The following is an 18,030-nucleotide window of genomic DNA, read 5'->3' as shown; positions in this document are numbered from 1 at the left end:
GTCCTTGGGTAATGATTGTTCAAATGATCTCTAAATTGCTTAATTTAACAAACTGCATGTTTAATGGATCCCAAACAAAATGGTCCACGTCTTTAGAAATTGACTATTTAATTGTCATCTCTAAAAGATAAAAATGGGAATTCTCCAAGACGAGGGTTAAGGATCCCTGCATTAAGAGAACATGTGTCAAAATCAGGTATATTATCCTTTCCTGGTCTGTGATAAAAAAGTCTAATGTATATGTTAAAAAACTGAGAGGTTAGTCGAGTGAAACAATGACACAATGGAGACAAGAGTCTTCCCATTTGGCCTACATTTAAAGAAATGCATCACTTTTGCTTCAATGTAATACAGATTACTTAAACGTTTTCATATTGGAGTACACAGATTGTTTATATTTTAGTTAAAAAACTGGTTGACCAACTTGCCTGCTTAGTTCAGTGGAAAATACACCTCTTTGTACTGCGTCACTGAAGAAGCTCTGCTTGTTTTTGCTTTGTGCTTTCACTTAGAAATAAAACTAAAAGGGGAAAAAAAAGAGCCCCAGGGAGTTCAGTTCTGTAGATCAAAATTAATTACAACACTTATGTTATTTTAATAAAACGGGTAATTAACAGATACAACAGACTGAACCCCAAATACTGTATGTACCAGATACACTTGCCAGCCATTAGTGGTTCTGCGTGTAATCAAAAAGGTGATTTTTATAGTAAACAACTGCACAACATCTACTGTATAGAACAATAACCTGAATTCATTCTTTTCTGTAAGTTCTACTAGCCATATGTAGATAATGAAACTGGGGGTGGTTTTCACACTTATTCTGATGCGTATGAATAAGATGAAGAATAAGATACACCATTTGAAAGGAATGCAAAATGTTTTTATATCACTCATGTTTCAGAGGACTATCCTGGTGGATGGACTAGCAAACTGTTTGGAAACGCCCACAGAATGAGAAGGAAGCTAGCAGACGTAGTGAAAAACGTAAGACGTCCTGTTAAGGTCTGCTCACATTTCTGAAAATGACAACTGGACCTGTCAAACACAGTCAACCGTTTTCAATGGCTTTAAAGAGGTTTATTAAACAAGCAAATCCAATGATCTCATTGCTCTGGTGAAACCTGTTTTTTTTCTAAGAGGCTTCATGTCTGAAACTTTAGATTCATTTCTTTCTTTCTTATGGGAAAGACATTCTGTCAACATTTATACAACCATTTTTTACATTCAAAACTGTACTTTAGAGACTTGATTTCATTTCCGAGGTAAGTTGATGGAGCATAAACAAGTGAATAGTTATATGAATTTTCCCCCTAAATGTGGTAAGACCGCTATATGCTGTCCAATTCTAAAATCTCATTTAATTAGTTTTTATTTCCTCTAATAATCCCTAGCTATGCTTTGTCTACTGGCTTTGAGTATTATATTCAAATATTATATATAATATATATTATATATATTATTTTATTCTTTATATTTTTATAATTTATATAATATTATATATTTTATACAACATGTAGTTTTTAGACTTATGATGTAATGAGAGAGATATATATTGTATACTGTATGTAAGTAAACAAACTTTCTAATGAAAACTCAAAAGTAACAAACATCTGCCGTTTTTCAGCTTGCACAACATTTTTAACTCACTTTTTAACCTATAACCTGGTTCACGAGACACATTTGGCTAACACAATGTCAAAAGCGAAGGTCAGAACAGAGCGATAACATCCTAAAAATAATTATCTTGTCCGTACTTTCATGTGCATTTAAATCATCTTTAATAAGCACATACAGGTACACCCTGTTCTAACACATCTGAAGAATCTGATGGATAAATTAACTGATTTGTCTCAGTAATATCTTTAGGTGAACTCAAAGAACCCAGTTACACAAGCATTTGAGAAAGCTCCGGTGCTGAGAGACAAGGACTTTTTTTTCCAATCTGTGTGCCGGCTACTGTTCAATCACTCGGTCCTGCGCAATGGAAGGGGAGCTGCAAACTAAAATGGCAGTCACTTAGGGAGAGCAGGGAAGCATGTGGGTATCCGCCAGCAGCACCCTGACTGCTCTGGTGGCCATTCATTTCATTCCATTCCATTTATAACCACACATTCCTGGACTAGGTGCCATGTCTCTGTGGCTCTTTAGACGGCTATTAATCTCTTTAGACTTTTTTATTTCAGGCCTGACGGCCAGCAGCTGTCCAGTCCCCGCCCATCAGCAGGTGCTGTCTGTGCCAGGTGACACCAACACACACAAACATACACCTGAGAGCGGCAGTCCGGTGTCTCACTACACCTCTCCTCAAGCGCCGGAGGGGATAGCTTTGTGTTGTTTGCAGATAAGGGTCACTGTGTGTGTGAGCCACGAGCCAACACGGCCTCTGAACAATGACACCACGACTCTGAAAGGCCTGGCTTTGAACAATGCAAAGTGGAGGCAGGTGTAGGGCGATATGTGTGTGCACCAAGAGGGAGGATTTAAAAAAAAAACCCTACATTACTAAACCCTCCAGTCTGCTCTTACAGAAGGGTAAGGTTTTTCAGGGCACGCGCTCTTATACAATGGGGCAATTAAGGGACAATAGAACACTTTGCAGTGGAAAGGCAGTAGAACTCCTTTATTTTCTGAGTCGGATGTGGAGAAGATGGAAGGTAATATCTTACTCAAGCAAGAGCTGAAAGGATTCTCAAAGCGGGCTAGTAGATTAATCATACATGAAAATAGAACTGTTGTTTCAGTTGTGCATGCATGCAAAAGTACACCATCTATTTTGGTGCAAGGTGGGTGGGGACTTAGAGGGGCTTTTTCAAGATTTTGTTCTGGGGTCACCTCATTGTTCTACGGGATGAAATTGCTTTTTTATGTCTTTCACCTGCCACGCTGTTGCTGCGAGGCTAACCCAGAGAGCTGCACACACAATGCTGGACTCTAAAACACAACTGTATTCGGACGATATAGGACCTCACAGGCTCAATGAACATTCTAGAACATTCTAGATTTTTAGAAGACTGCAAAATGCATTTCTCTATGCCCAACACTTATAACTCTTCCCTAAACCAGTTGAGTCAAAGCATGTAATGCAGTCAAAATCATAAATAATTATCATTAATTAACTGATATAATTATCGATAATTTAAATAACTTGAAAGCTGCCAAAAGAAAAGCTACTATTAGGGGGGTAAAAAATTTAAAATCTACTGTATCCCATCAATACAAATTTTAAGGAAAACAAGATAACATAAAACATGGCAATTTTATAGCGGTTTGAGACATACTGTGCAGAGCTGCTTCATGAAGAAAGATTGCAAGATTCCTCTTGCTTTTTAATACAGCCTACAAAGTCCTGAATCAAGGATCACGTGCAAGACAGTGCTATCCAAACTGTAGCTCCAAGCCATTGAAATCACTGACTTTGGGTAATAGTGTAAAACGTTGGATTCTCACTGAGGTACAGTGATAATATCAGGCTCATATAAAACACCATGATGTTGTGGTGGACAGCTCTGTAATTATTAAGAAATGTTTATCTGTAATAGGTGAAGAACTCCAAAATATTTTTACATAATACAAAAACAACAACAAAGAATAACTATCCATAACTACTGCCAATTCCAGCACTACAGGTCCTGTAATCAGAGTAACTTCCTCCAGTTAGTCACTGATCCCCCAGCTACACATGTAAACTAAATCAAGCAATGTTTTCTCAAGTACTGTATTTCTCAAGTAAGTGTTGAGAAGAACAGTGCCCTTTCATTTTTTATCCTCTACTTAAATTCTTAAAAAGTACTGAAGTGTTTATGACAGGTCACAGAGAATAAGCATATTGTTGATAAGCAAAATCCACATTTTTTTCAGACGATAAATGACATTATCATGGATTTGTTAATAAGAACCTCATCGGTGTTCAATACATTTCTTACAATTACTTCCCCCAACCTTAAAAATATAAATTCCACTTTATTTCAATGCCTGAAAACTGATCGAACTTTTAAACATCCTCTGATCCAAGATTTTTCAAAACACAACAGAGGTACATCTGAGCCATAGAGGAAGAGTTCAATTTAAAAAATAAGTCTAATATGACTTTTACAATGTCTTTATCAAAGAAGATTAACTAGAAGTTTAAATTACTGATTTTTTTTGTACGCTAGGAATTTATTTCCATTCCTTTAACTCATATCTTATTACACTGCAATACAGTAGTCATTTAATAACCATTTTAACTCCTCTTAGAAATACTTCTGTTTATAGCTGCCTTTAAGCAAAGACCCTTCAGTAGGCTGCTTAGCTGAAGAGTTGTAAATCACAGCCCTTGATGGACCAAGCAACCTTTAATTAACCTAGCAAAGGTTACGAAGGTTATTCAAGACATAGAAATTTCCTCGTCTGATCAATGTGCCAGTAACATCTTACCCCTTGAGAAGTTGTAAGACTTACATCACACTTAATTCTTATAATTACATTATATTAATAAACAAATGTTTAAAGTAAAAGCAGAAAATTGAACGTTTTCATTTTAACGTTTTGTCTTGATGCTGTCTTAGGTCTTGTAATTACTGCTAAATAAAGATTATAAACAAGAGGCCAGTTGGCTCTGTCTCTCTTCTTCAATCAGTACCTACTGAAAGCTTCTGATCTTTGTTGGTTTACTAACAAAAGGCATGAGTAATTCCTCCTTAATTTATCGAATCTCCCCACATGTAGCATGTACAGTAAATGAAATATGCCATAGAAAAAAACATTTAAGTAATCATCCTAACATATCTTAAAAAAGCAACATCATTATCTTTCTCTACAACTACCTCTTCTTCATCCCATTTTACGATGGCTGTGGGAAAAAAGGACCTCACCATAATGCTCCTTGATAATGAACAGAGAAAGTTTAAGTTTTAAAACTGAAAGACACAGAGGTCTTTCTGACTTTGGCATGACAATCCAATTAATCTAAATCGGGTAACAAATGACAAAACCCAATTCAGCTGGTTCTCAGGGACAGTGTGGTGAAAACCTACTGTCCAGCACTGAAAAAGTGCTGGCTACACCCAGCACTGACACAGACACTTCAAGTGCACATAGTGTATAGCAGACACCAGAAAAATACATGCTGCCTAGCACTGTATCCTTGTCTATAAACTGTATGTGTATCTTACAATCCAGAAAGATTAGAAATGTGCAACTGATTCTTTCATAGCTAGCTTTTTGTCAGCGGATAAATTGCATCACCGTGTTGTAGAAAGACATACAGACCCTTACACAATTATGTGTTGTTTTATCGAGATGATTAGGGAGAGCTACTGGAATATTCCACTCTTTTCCTGCAGCTTCCCTCTAAATGGGGAAGAATGAGTCTGCTGGAGTCTGTTTCCTACATCTCAGAAAACATACACCTCCTTTAAACTACTCATGGAAATCAATGTTAGGGATTTACTGACAACACTGAAATTCTTTCACGTTTAAGGCCTTTCAAGAAAAGCAACACCATTCACTTTTTCCATTTTTTTTAACAAACCGTTACATTTGTCAAAATACAAAGCTGCAAGCATTTGTTTTTCCCTGCTACACAAAATTTGAAAGCTGGGTCTTCTCCGAAGAAGCCACTATAAGTAAATGAGTACCCTAAGGGATAAAAGAGCTGTCATTCCTTGCTCTTGTATCACCTGGGCTGAGCTGTAAGTGCTTGTGTGGCAGTTGGAATTGTCAACAGGATAAGAAGCAAACTACAAAACGAGGTTCCATTCGCCTTGTGAGAAAGGCATATCAGGTTATTTCAGGTGAGCACCAGCACCCATTTAAACCAATTAAGGAAAATACTAAACATAATGGGTTAGAGGGTTATGTTCTAATGGATGAAATGCTCCCCATGAGAGATATAAAATTTGACCCTTTATAAACAAATGCAGGTAAAGAAAAGCGCCTTAATTTCTTTATTTGCGTCAGGCAGGGCTATGAAATGAATCTGCCGTCAAAGCAAAGACACATTTATGCAATATCCAGTAAACTATGCAGTCCTGTAAACTTAAAAGTTAAGCTATTTAGTCAAGGTGTGTTAAAATGAACAAGACAGCTCTATCAATTAGCCTAAATCTTCAATAATTATAATGTTATTTCATCTCTAAATTAAAAGCAGATTATAAATGTAATGCAAGCAATGTAAGTCAATATAAATTATGAGAAATTGCATCACTGTTCAAGAACATGTTTTTAAATTTCATTTCTATTTCATGTATCTAATTTGCATTTTATCAACTGCTTTATGCTGAATGGGGAAAAAAATAAACCCCACTATGAAAAAAATGAGGAAATTAGAGCAGAGTTATTGGATAAAACCCAACTGCTTGGACCATGAGCAGCAAGATCAGTTTAAAAATGTAGAAAGCATTTTAAGTTTAGTTCTGCCTCTGTGTGATTCGACAAACTGAGCCTTTTGACAGAAATCTGCTATGAGGTTAATGTGTTTTGAAACCACAGCCACAAATTCATAATGAACTTCCATTGAGGAGAGTAATTTTGTAATTTTTCTATAAAATTATTCACTTTGGAATTACATGAATTAAAGTGTTTTAAATTCAGGTTAAAATATGAAATGTAATTCTTAGCTTAGGCACATACGATTTTTTTTGCCTTCTACCTGATGAAAGGAAGAGAACATTAGTTTTTTTAGTTGGGCACATCCATATTCCTCCTACTAAACAAACCTATAGTGAAAAGAAATTAATTAAGCTTGTAGATAACTAGATGGAAAATAACAGGCTTCCTAGCTAGTTTTTAAATATTAGAAACAGATTCTACAATTCTTAAAGCTGTCATGTACATTGTACCTCGGACCAGTAAGTGGATATCAATTACTGTAGTCAACAATTTTTGATAGTTCATGAGTAGGCTGCCTACTCTTCATACTCATTTTCACAGACTTTAAAAAGAAAAGACCTATATGTGTCTAAGAATCTTCACACACCCTTCCAGAACCCAGATCCTCTGGTGTTACTTTTTAAGGCACAACAGCTATTGTACTGGAAATCACTGAGGGCAGTAATTAGAAACTTAAAAATAATTTTCCCAGGGTAAAGGCACTGTACTTGGATTCTTGCCAAAGATTAATTATGTATAATGAGACAAAATTATAAAAAGGCAGAGCATGATAACATTTTAGTTATTTTAATATATGGCTTTATTGTCTGCTCTACCATGGCAAATTTCAGTCTCTCATTAAATTCAATTTTTGACCACTGAAATATAAATTCTTATAAATTCTTGGATACAGTTTAAATGACTCCAGAAATTAAGTCCTGTACTTGATTAAGATGGAACTTTTATCACCTTGGGTTATTAAGTACTACTGCATTTATAATTAAATTCAACAAAAATTGGGCTGAGATTTACAGTACTGTTTTGCATTTGTACGAAAGTCAATGAAAATGCCACTCCAGTTGTGTGGTCCTTTAAATTCTTAACTTCATTTTCTGTCATAGAGCATTATCAACAACATTAGACTGCAGCTTACAAGGGGGAAGACGTTTTGATCACAGGACCTGTTTTACACCATTTTTATTCATATGTTTTTCATTTGTACGAAAGATAAAAACAAGATGGTATTTTTTACAGACCAGAAAGACAACAAATTTTAATAAACCCATTTAACCTGAGGCATTTACGGGAATCTTGCCGATAAAACCAGCTTGTTTTCTTTTGAGTAAAAAAAAACGAGCAAAACTTGAACTGGTAGAAACGTTCTGCAGTTCCCTCCCTAGGTGAGGCCATTGACAGCATTTGAAATTGGTATTTAAGCTTACAAAAAACATACATAATATAAGGTTTGAAGAGAAATTAGGGCAATCAGGGTTCCTAGAAACCCATAGTCTGTTATGGACCCAAGTTGTGTCTTATGCTTTTTTTAACTTGGATATACCTGCTTTATATACATATATACAGGTGCCATGAAGTTACAGAGAAATGGATAAATTTAAATTAAATAAAAATGAAATTGCAAAGTTAAGGAAAAAAAAGATTATCCATAAAATACAGTATATATGCATTCCTATAAATATGAGTGTATACAGTATGTATAGTTATTTCACACAATGAAATGAAAAGTTAGCAGGTGAGAGTGCTACTGTATGTATTTCTTTGCATGTATTTTGCATAGCACATATTTTTGTAGCCAGTAATAATACCACATGCTATATGGTCAAGAGAGAGGTAGGAGAGCTACTCCCAGCATTACATCGAAATAATACACGTTATTATCTAAAGCACTATATTGTGCAACTCCAATTCAGTTTTGCAATACTGTGAAGACTGTTTCAAAGCAAATGCCATATCAAGTGTCACAATTATCATCACCTGATTATATAACTTCATCTCGTAAAAAAGTGATTTTGCAAACTGGCAGAATTTTGAAGGAACTGGAAAAATCCAGACAAAAAGAAAGAAAACTCAATCAGACAACAGTGTTAAAGATTTTTTTCTACGCAAACAAGATCAAAGCTCATTTCTGATATTAAGGTTAGTTTTTCAATTGCTGCTGAAGCCCTAACATTTGTCTAAGGACATGTATATATTAAACATAAAAACAAAGCCACTGATTCACTTACTGATTTACTTTCCTGTCACTAAATTGATGGTATCTCCTGATTAGTGCTCCAGAATCTTAAACCTCGTCTAAGTGTATGATGCTCTGTAATATGTTGTGTGAGTGGCTTTTCTCTGGTGTTTCCATTGTCTAATACACTAGTTTAAAGTTTCCAGGCTGCATTATGAGGTATGCAATATGAATAAAATAACCCATGACTCTGCTTTTTACGTTTTTTTACATTCTTAAGATTTTAATTGAACTGTTTGTTCTTGCTCTTGTTTTAGATTGTACTTCAAAACATCCAGGAGTGAATAACTCTTAACTTAAGGTGCAAAATAAACTACAAATCCATACAGATCTGATTTGCTAACAGTATCATATATATAAAACCATATAAGGCGAAACTATTTACAAATGAAAGATTGATCATAAATGAGACGCTAAATAACGCATGATTTTTTTAATGTTCTTTTCCACCATTCTAAACCTTTTCAATGTAATGGGACTTTAACTGATCTAAGCCAAATGAATTTGCCCTGGAGTGATGGATTGTTTCAGAATGGTCTTATCTCGGCTGTTTGTTGTCAATAGGTCTGATACTATCCAAGATTGTCTCTATCTGAGCTAATGACAGAGGCCGGAGGAGACAGCAGTATCGTAAACAACAATTCTCCTCCAAAACATCCCAGGTGTTTACATTTTCCCATTCCTTATACACTGTCCTAAAAACACGCCACTGTTTCAACAATAACAAAAGTGAGGATAAAATCACACAAGATGTCTGTTCAAAGTGCGATACAAGACACTAATAAGCCATAAGTAACAATGTAGTATATATTTAATTATATATAAAACACTACATAGAAATATATAACTTACATATTTTATGTTATCATATTATCAAAGTAACAGAATTTATGCTTTTTGTAGCAGTAAGATGTAGGGAGAATAATTGTACATATACATTATACACCTACAGTATATACTACTATAGCACAGAGAGACTGTTTATACACAGCTTGGCTGCAGATATGCTTCTTTACAGAAATGTCCCTCTTTCCTAAAAAAAAAAAAGGTTATACATTTATAAACTACTTGGCAGCCAAGAAGCTGCAAGAGGTCGCCTGTCCACGTTAATATCCCCTCGAGGCCTCTTGTTCTCACATTGCTACCGGCTGCAGGAGAGGGACAAACTCCATCTCTAGGACCAGACCATTCCCACGGGACATAATCAAGCTTCTCCCACTGGCATCTCTCTTAAACCTGCGCTCTTACCTCATTGTACTGTGATGGGGCATTGGTTTCCAGGTACAACATGTTTGCGCTGAGGTTGAGCAGTGCAGCTGCTGTTTGCTCCTCTGGCTCCAGGATTCTGTACCTCTTTTTCCCTACGCTTGAAGTTATGTTATCTATGGAGGTGCAAAGGAACTAGCAAAGTCTCTATAGAATTCCAGGGGTTTGACATATATACTCGAGGAGTGAAAAGGGGAGGGCCTAGTTCCACTCTACCTGTCCAATCTCCTCACCTGAGCCTCTTCTCAGTCTGACCTCACCCTTTCTCAAGGGAGCCTGAAATGTCTTCCCAAAAAACGTCTCCTGCAGTTGAGCCCTTATCTCCTCATTCTCTGCAATGCATATGAATTAAGCAGTGGCTCCTTCAGAAGCGGAAAGCTGTAGATGTTCTGTATTTGTAACCTTCCCATCCATGCTTATTCCTGATTCCCCCACTTTGTTTTCTGTAGTTCAGGTTTTCTTTTCTCGTTATCTAACAGAGAGAAAAGCACTGATGCTTTAAAGTGGAAATGAAAATAAAAGCTTTGCACAACTGCAATGTTCTAGGTAATTCATTCGAATGCAGGTGAATGACATACGTTATTATTCCAATTAAATGATTTCTGTAAAAATCTGAACACATTGTAAGTGAATGAATTTAATTTAAGTAATAAGGACAACCACAAGCACTGGCATTCCTTAGTTTTTCTATGAAGCTTTAGATTATAAAAATAAACCACTTATTTAATATTCCAAACATAATCTATTAAGGATTAAAAATATTGAGCATATTTTAAAACATCAATAGCTGCCTGCGCACTGCCTCATTTATTAATTTCATGCTTGAGCTTCGATAATATTTTGTTCATTGCAAACTTTTCTCTCATTCTAAATAGTAACGGCACTGTAAACCAGGCAGCAGCTTAAAGCTGCAGACAAAGCCACCTCACTTAATTTGGCACCACTACTGTCACCCTTTTTAGCTTAGTTCTAAAGATTAATTGTATCTGCAGTGTCATCTCTCTCATGAATAAGATTTGAACTCCCTGACCTGTGAAAACAGTTAGCAGCATGTTCAATACATTCAACTGCAACAGTTAAATATAAACTTAAACTACACATTTACAGCTGCTTAGTGATTAAGGCCTGTTTCATACTTATGTTATTTTATCTGATGTAACAACTATGACAACATCAACCACATTATTTTAAATACTGTAGAACACTAGTAACAAAGTGTATTATTGACACAAAGCTCCAGATAATGGAAGAAAGGTATGGGAAACCTTGCAAAAACTACTTCTATATCTTATATATTGCTCCAAGCAAAAACATCAACTCTCCTTAGGGTGTAATGTCAACCACAAACCTCTTTAGAGGACTTACAACAAAATCGTAAACAAAGCAGCCTCTGATAGATACTGTACTGCAGCTATACATCCAATTACATTTGATGGGATAATAGAAAAGTTAAAAAGAAAAAAATGAAGACTTTATTTACAAATAAACTGTATTATTACAGTCCTTGGAAATAAAGTATAAAGTACTCTATTGCTAAAGAATGAAAACTGCACCAGATAATTAATAAATTACTGCTATTTTCCTCAATACTAAACACACTTTAGATTTTTTACTTTAAGTACAGTTGACAAACAACAATCTGTATTTAAATGTTATGGCTTAATTATACAGCACCACAATAATGATCAATTGTCAAATGCATCTTTAACAAGTAACAGAACACTCAGAAGAGACTAATTCAGATTCTGAAAGATCATGCAGAAAAATAGGATTCCAACGAATAAACTTCATTTACTAATTTGGGAACTTACTGAAATATGTCTGCACATCTATTAACAGTGCTATAAAAACATGAAGACCTTGCTGGTAACTGTTAAAAGCTTAATAAAAATGTCCCACAGGTCCAAAAAAACTACTCACGTTAATTCCAAACAATCTAATAAAAATAACATGCATTACAATTTGATGACATTGACTTCTGTAGAAATCTGTAGAAACTGAAAATTCAAACAGTACTGTGCGCGTACATAAAAAGGGGTATTGAAGCTTGAAGGCTGAGATTAGTTTGTAAAGATAACGCTGATGTGAGGGCTTGAGGTTATGTAGGTTCGTATTAGCCAAATTCTATATTTTTACTCAACTAAGACAGAGGAGAGTTACACCACTTGCTTAAAACAGTGGCTCAGTATAAAAGAACTTGTATGCTTGAAGGCATTTAAGTTAGTGTGTATGAGCCTGGAGTGTTGAGAAACTACCAGGTGTTATGAAGCGACTGAAGGCCTGTTATAAAGCAATAATAAATTGAAATGAGCCCTGTGGAAGGCAGCTTTGAGACACTAACCTGTTCCCGCCCTTCAAACGAGTGTGCCTTTAACAGGGAAACACTCTCTCCCCACCTGACCTGCGACCCTGGAAGAATGCAACCACACGCCAGCTCCCCAGGCAGAGGGGCTCTTTCAGGCTGAAAAGTCCCACTCCCTGCCAGCCCCCCTGGGGCTTTCTAATGAAAGCTAAGACACAAGAAAGAAAGAGTGCAAACAGCAATCAATCCACCCCTCTTATCAAATCTCAGACTGTCTCATAGGCTCCCTTCTCCCCAGGATTTAAGAGAGAGACACCAAGGGAAGACTGCACTGAGAAGCTGCAATGCACCCAAGCACAGCTACCGTACGGGAAACCTTCTTTTCAATTTCCTGATGTTTACTATCGCTACAGTTTGGCACAGGTGTAAGGAAGCATGTTATGATACCTGATATTAACATAGATCTTATAGAGCTACAAATCTGCTGTAGATTCAATTGACTGAGGGATTATATTCCTGGGCCATTTCTTATGGTAATGTGATTAAAGGGCATGGAAACAATACTATACAAATATAAACAAGTAAATAAATACAAGTACGCACTCACACATGTACACAAACCTCTGGACTGACTCATACCCTTGGTGAACTGTAATTAAAAAGTTGATTTTGCAAAGAAAATGCTTATATTATATTATACATCAGGCTTATATTATAAACATGAAGAGCACCATTGAAGATATTAATGATATTAATTGTAAATGTTCAACTGATCTCACAGCTAATTGGATGACTGGTAACCGACCAGAAAAAGGAGATGGCGGTACTGAAATGTGCAGTCAGAGAAGTGGTTTGAGAGACTGGCTCACCCAAGGGCAACAGCTGTGAGTCTTCAAAAGATTCAATGGCTCCAGGACTACCATTTGAGGTTGATTTTGAAAATCAGTGGCAAAAGTGGCAAAAGTCTGAGGCAAAGGTCAATGGCAACATAAAAAGAAGAGAGATGATTTTAACTTTTTTTTCTAACCGACAAAATCAAATGAGACCAAAAGATGTGGTTGGATGAAACACAAGACAGAATGACCAGTGGTATGATTAGCAAAGAAAGATGGTGCTCATGTTGAAAACAATATCATCAAGGAATGTCTGGAATGTCATTCAGAATGGATCTGTTATGCTTTAGGGTTGTTTCTGTCCTGGTTTCCTAGTTAGTCCCAAAGGTTAGAACCTTGGGATTCCAATGTTTACCATGTTTTTTGGGCTTTAAAATGCTACCTTCTTCAAAGAAACTCAAACTTGGTCTAAACGGACTATAGGATAATAATTTGAAATCTGCAAAGAACCCAAAACCCAGATGGCTAAGAAAACATAAAAATATGTGTTCATGAGTGTACATCACAGTCTCTAGCATTATTGCAGCAATTATATCAATTGAATGCAGTAGGTTTATGTTAACTGAAGATTGCAGATCACAAGCACAGGCCATCTTTGGAAGATTCTGTATGAAGAGGTTCTACATGGAGTAGAGGTCAAATATCGCCCCTGAGTAGTTTAAGAACGTACTTAAAAGGCTCAAGAAAGTGACCCCTCAAGGTTATCAAAGCCAGGAGGAGGATCACAATAAATAAAGGTGTGAATCAATTTGAACAATTTGAGAATGAACTAACCTATGCACCCGTTATCCCAAAACCTCTTTTCCTGATAAGAGTCAAGACAGCTTAGAGCCTACACCAAACATAAGATACAAATCCATACTGAGGACACCAGACAGCTCTTATCCAGAGAAGGGATGCCAGCCCATCACTGGGCTGTGAAGTAAGGGACAATTTAGTATAGCCAATTAACATCTAGTCTGTCCTGAAGAACCCGGAGAAAACTAATGCTGCAAGAGAAGCTCCTGCCTTGAATAAAACCAAGTACACAAAAGCTGTGAGACAAAATCTATAACCTCTAATGTTACCACACTAACTAGAAATAAATTTAACTGAATATGATAGAAATTGAATTTACCATTCTGAAAAGTAGATTTGCATTGAAAAATGCTATTAAGTTACCCTTTAATTGTCATGATAAATATTTCACTGCAATTTAACAAGTTTAAGAACACATTTTGAGGCTATTGTACATAATCGCACAAATACCCACAGTATACAGTATAGAAACAAAAGATTAAAACAAATTCTATTTTCTAACTAAGCAAGGCACATACATTCTACATAAGAATAGCTTTTGATCTGATTTGTGATTGTATCATTTCTTTCAGACTGGAAATAAACATTCTGTTAATATATAATCTGGAAACTTTATATTAAGTCATGCTTCTGTTTGTTTTTATGGCTGGTTACCCTGATCTGCATGTGTGATGGGATTGGCACTAAAAAGAATTCTGTTGAGCACTTCTGACCACTGATACCATATCTGATGCTTCATAAAGTGCAAAACAGGTTGTCAGAATCAAAAACACTTGTCTTACAATACATTTCATCTGGCAATACAGAAGGCTTTGCTACAGTATAAGATAACAGATCCTCCATCTGACCACATAAGCAATCATGTAGAGAAGCACTATTAAAACTGAAGTCTGTACACAGAAGAGTAATACTTGTAGCTAAAAATAAAACTTAGTTGTTCAGTGACTCATTGCCAGTATGCGATTTTGAATTAAGCTGTAAAGTCCTACAAATTAACTTTCAGTGTAATATGTAATAAATATCTTTATACAGCTGTGGAACACTGTCAAGGGCCACTAATGTAGATGAATAAGACTGGTAGCTGCAGAATACGTCCAGAGGATACAGTATCTCCCTATGGGAATCTTATCTGTTTGCATTTGTACAGCGCTTATCAACCCGAAGGATCCCAATGTAATTTGCATAGAGGAGGGAACCCACCATCCACCACTGTCACCCGGGTGAGACACGGCAGCCATAATGCATTAGCAGACCTACTGCTCATGCCCTCGGGCTTCACCCATTGAAATACTGCCATTAAGCTGGGATATCCTGGGGTCAGCAGTCACGGGCTTCAAACACTTACCACACCCCTCCCAGCCCCAGAGGCTATAGTCCTTCAAATGCTGGATCTTTACCGTCTGTCTGTCTTCTTCTTTGCAATACCAGAATCCCCTTTTCAAACTGAATCTGCTTAGACATACAGACTGGCCAGTAATGTTATGAACACATAGACCACTTTAATGCATATACTGTAATCCCACTCTGTAGAAGGGCACTACTGCACTAGTCGTTAATTGTGAATAATCATCAGCTACAGGTTGAGCCACTGGACATTCTATGCTATTTTGCTTCCATTCAAACATCAGTCCAAACTTTGAGTATACTGTAAAAAAAAGCTGTAAAGACTAATATGAATACAACACCTTACTGATCTCTTCATGTAATGCAAAAAAAACTCACTTTCTTAAATGTAAATGGGATAATATCAGTCACACACTATTTTGTTGAAAAGAAAACCTGGTTAAAGATTAACTACATATCATCTAAAATATATTTGTACTCCATAACTAAACCATTACTGTTTGAAGATACATGTAATCTAGATTAAAGAAAAAACATCAGCCATGCTCCTATTTTCAGGAAATACAGCTAAAGCCCAAAGAGTTTTTCTATCCCTTTATCCTGATCACTACACAGTCACATTGAAAAATTTCCAAGCCTTACAATGTTGAATGCAAAGTGGTCTTAAAAGCACACCTTGTATTTCTGCCAGTGATACCTCAAGCCCGAGACACACACACTCACAGGGCTGATATTAAAAGCATCCTGGTGTGAAGAAATTCAGCCTACTGGCTACAGAACTGTACCAGAGTCCCAGAATGTTCACATGGCACACATGGTATTTCTCAAAACATGTCTAGTGAGTGACCATGCAATACATGATGCCTGATTCTTACATCTTTGCGCTGCACAAGTCAAGTGTCATCTGGCTCACAGTTTTCCATAAATGTTTTAATCTGTATACTGTAGAGAGCCTGTGATAAACCTGTATCAGGCAGAAGTAGATATATGGAAGATGGGACTTTGCTCACACTGTGAGCTAGGCAGAACTGGAAATTTGGTCTGTGCAACACACTTAACTAAGACTTATTTAAATAAGTTTATTTAAATATTTCTGGGCATACATCCAAAGTCACCGAATTTGTAACACCATATGCTCTAGATCTGTTGCAATTCAGGATGAGCATGTAAATCAAGATATACCAGTTACTTGTTTGTTTCATAAGAAAAACAACTTGGTTTTCTAAATCTCTGTAATAACATAAAAAACAATTCTGAAAGCTGAAAGTTTGCAACGTTACCCTGAGCAGATTGACCAAACAAAAATCACAATAACTGCAAATCCTATCAATCAACTCATTTAAAGCCCAAGGGAAGTTCACAAATGTACTGATCATAAGGAAACCCACTAATACTTTTAGACTGTGTAGATTTTATTGCACTGTCAAATCAACACACATTTTGACTTACTGTATGAGAGATTTCCCGATGTCACATACAGTATTTTATACTAGACAACAAATGGATTCGCAGCAACCTATCTAGGAATATGAGTCTCAAAAGCACTGCAGCATCTTCCTGATGGAGCAGCACACTATCTGTGCAAAGCATTTAACCGTAGCAATTTTATTTATCATTGTAATTGTATAAAACCTTTTACACATTGTCGTCATTCAAGTTTAATTCAAGTATCGTGTTGCTTCTTCATTTGCTGGTGGTGGGCTTATTTTTTCAGTCTGCTGTCTGGTCTGCTGATGCACAAACAGTTCACAGCTGTAGTCCATTGCTTTTTTTTCTGTCTGGTCTGCAGGACTAACTCTGAGGCTTCTTGGCCTCCATTTCACACAAAAGAATTTGTTTGTCCTTTAGGCTCCCAATACCTTTGATAAAAAGACTAGATTAGTATAGTATCACATAACAAGCTACTCATGCTTAGGAGTCACTTGTCATCTGCCATAAGAGCTTCCATGTGTATTGACAGACATGAGCAGGAACTAGAAGTACTTTTTCAGAGGCAAACTGGTGTTTATTGACAACTAGTATGGTGTGATGTGATGCTGCCTACCAACCTTTAACGACACCTGCTACTGAATACTTTAAAAGGACTTGTGAGAAAAGCTTGTCATGGTCTGTATTAACAATGAAAACATTGACTGACCGAGTTAATGAGTGATTGACTGATTTAATAATAAATACAAAGTGAGAAAGTCCACGCAGTAGGTTTACTACTGTATACTACTAATGAAACTGTAAGTCAAGAGAAGAAAAATCACATACTGTACTGTAAACTGCCATGATTAATTTATGTCAGCTGTTTTCCCAGAGCAAACTACAGATCTGAGGTTGCTGCAGGGCATCTGACAGAACTGTGAGAAAATCTGGCCCAAAATGCCACAGGTGACACATCGATTGGACAACACGGCTATTTAGCAACTTCTCTACAAATGAAGGCTGCACTTGAGAGGCTGGTACTTTGCATGTGTAAAAAAAGGCTTCCATTCTTTTGATTTTCTTTTGTGAACTCAAAGAACTCCCACCCTTCCCAACAGTAGCGCAATGAACCTTATTTGATGGAATTCTGAAAAAAAAGTTGTACGTTGCTTAATAGAACTATGATAACATGAGCAAATCCTGGGTTTTGAAGGCATTTTCAAAACGTTAGATGAACCTCAGATCTAAAGTATTAAGGCACACTGTTTTACAAATATTTTAATCATTGCAAAAAAAAATGTTTATCCTCAGGGGAGAAGATGTATAGTGCAAAGCTTCAAGATAAAACTTTTTTTTCCCCTGTCCATTCACTTTCAAGACTCATTTTCCAAAGGCAATTCTTGGAAGATTTA

At 36.3% G+C, this 18,030-nt stretch overlaps 1 protein-coding gene across 7 annotated transcripts in view; it reads right to left on the bottom strand.

Annotated features, from left to right (window-relative positions):
• tp63 (tumor protein p63) overlaps positions 1-18,030 on the bottom strand; it is a 68,174-nt gene that overhangs the window by 27,361 nt on the left and 22,783 nt on the right. For 3 of the 7 annotated variants that reach the window (XM_088912950.1, XM_088912951.1, XM_088912952.1), the window contains exon 1: positions 9,854-10,020. The exons of the other annotated variants lie outside the window; for them this stretch is intronic. In XM_088912950.1, the coding sequence (XP_088769076.1) occupies positions 9,854-9,895 (42 nt within the window). In that variant the 5' untranslated portion in view covers positions 9,896-10,020. Of the gene's footprint in view, positions 1-9,853; positions 10,021-18,030 lie in introns of those variants that run through there. 7 annotated transcript variants of the gene reach the window in all.

Source organism: Atractosteus spatula, chromosome 4 (assembly GCF_055471065.1).
Source record: "Atractosteus spatula isolate fAtrSpa1 chromosome 4, fAtrSpa1.hap1, whole genome shotgun sequence".
Lineage (NCBI taxonomy): Eukaryota > Metazoa > Chordata > Actinopteri > Semionotiformes > Lepisosteidae > Atractosteus > Atractosteus spatula.
This window is presented reverse-complemented; position numbering and strand designations above follow the sequence as displayed.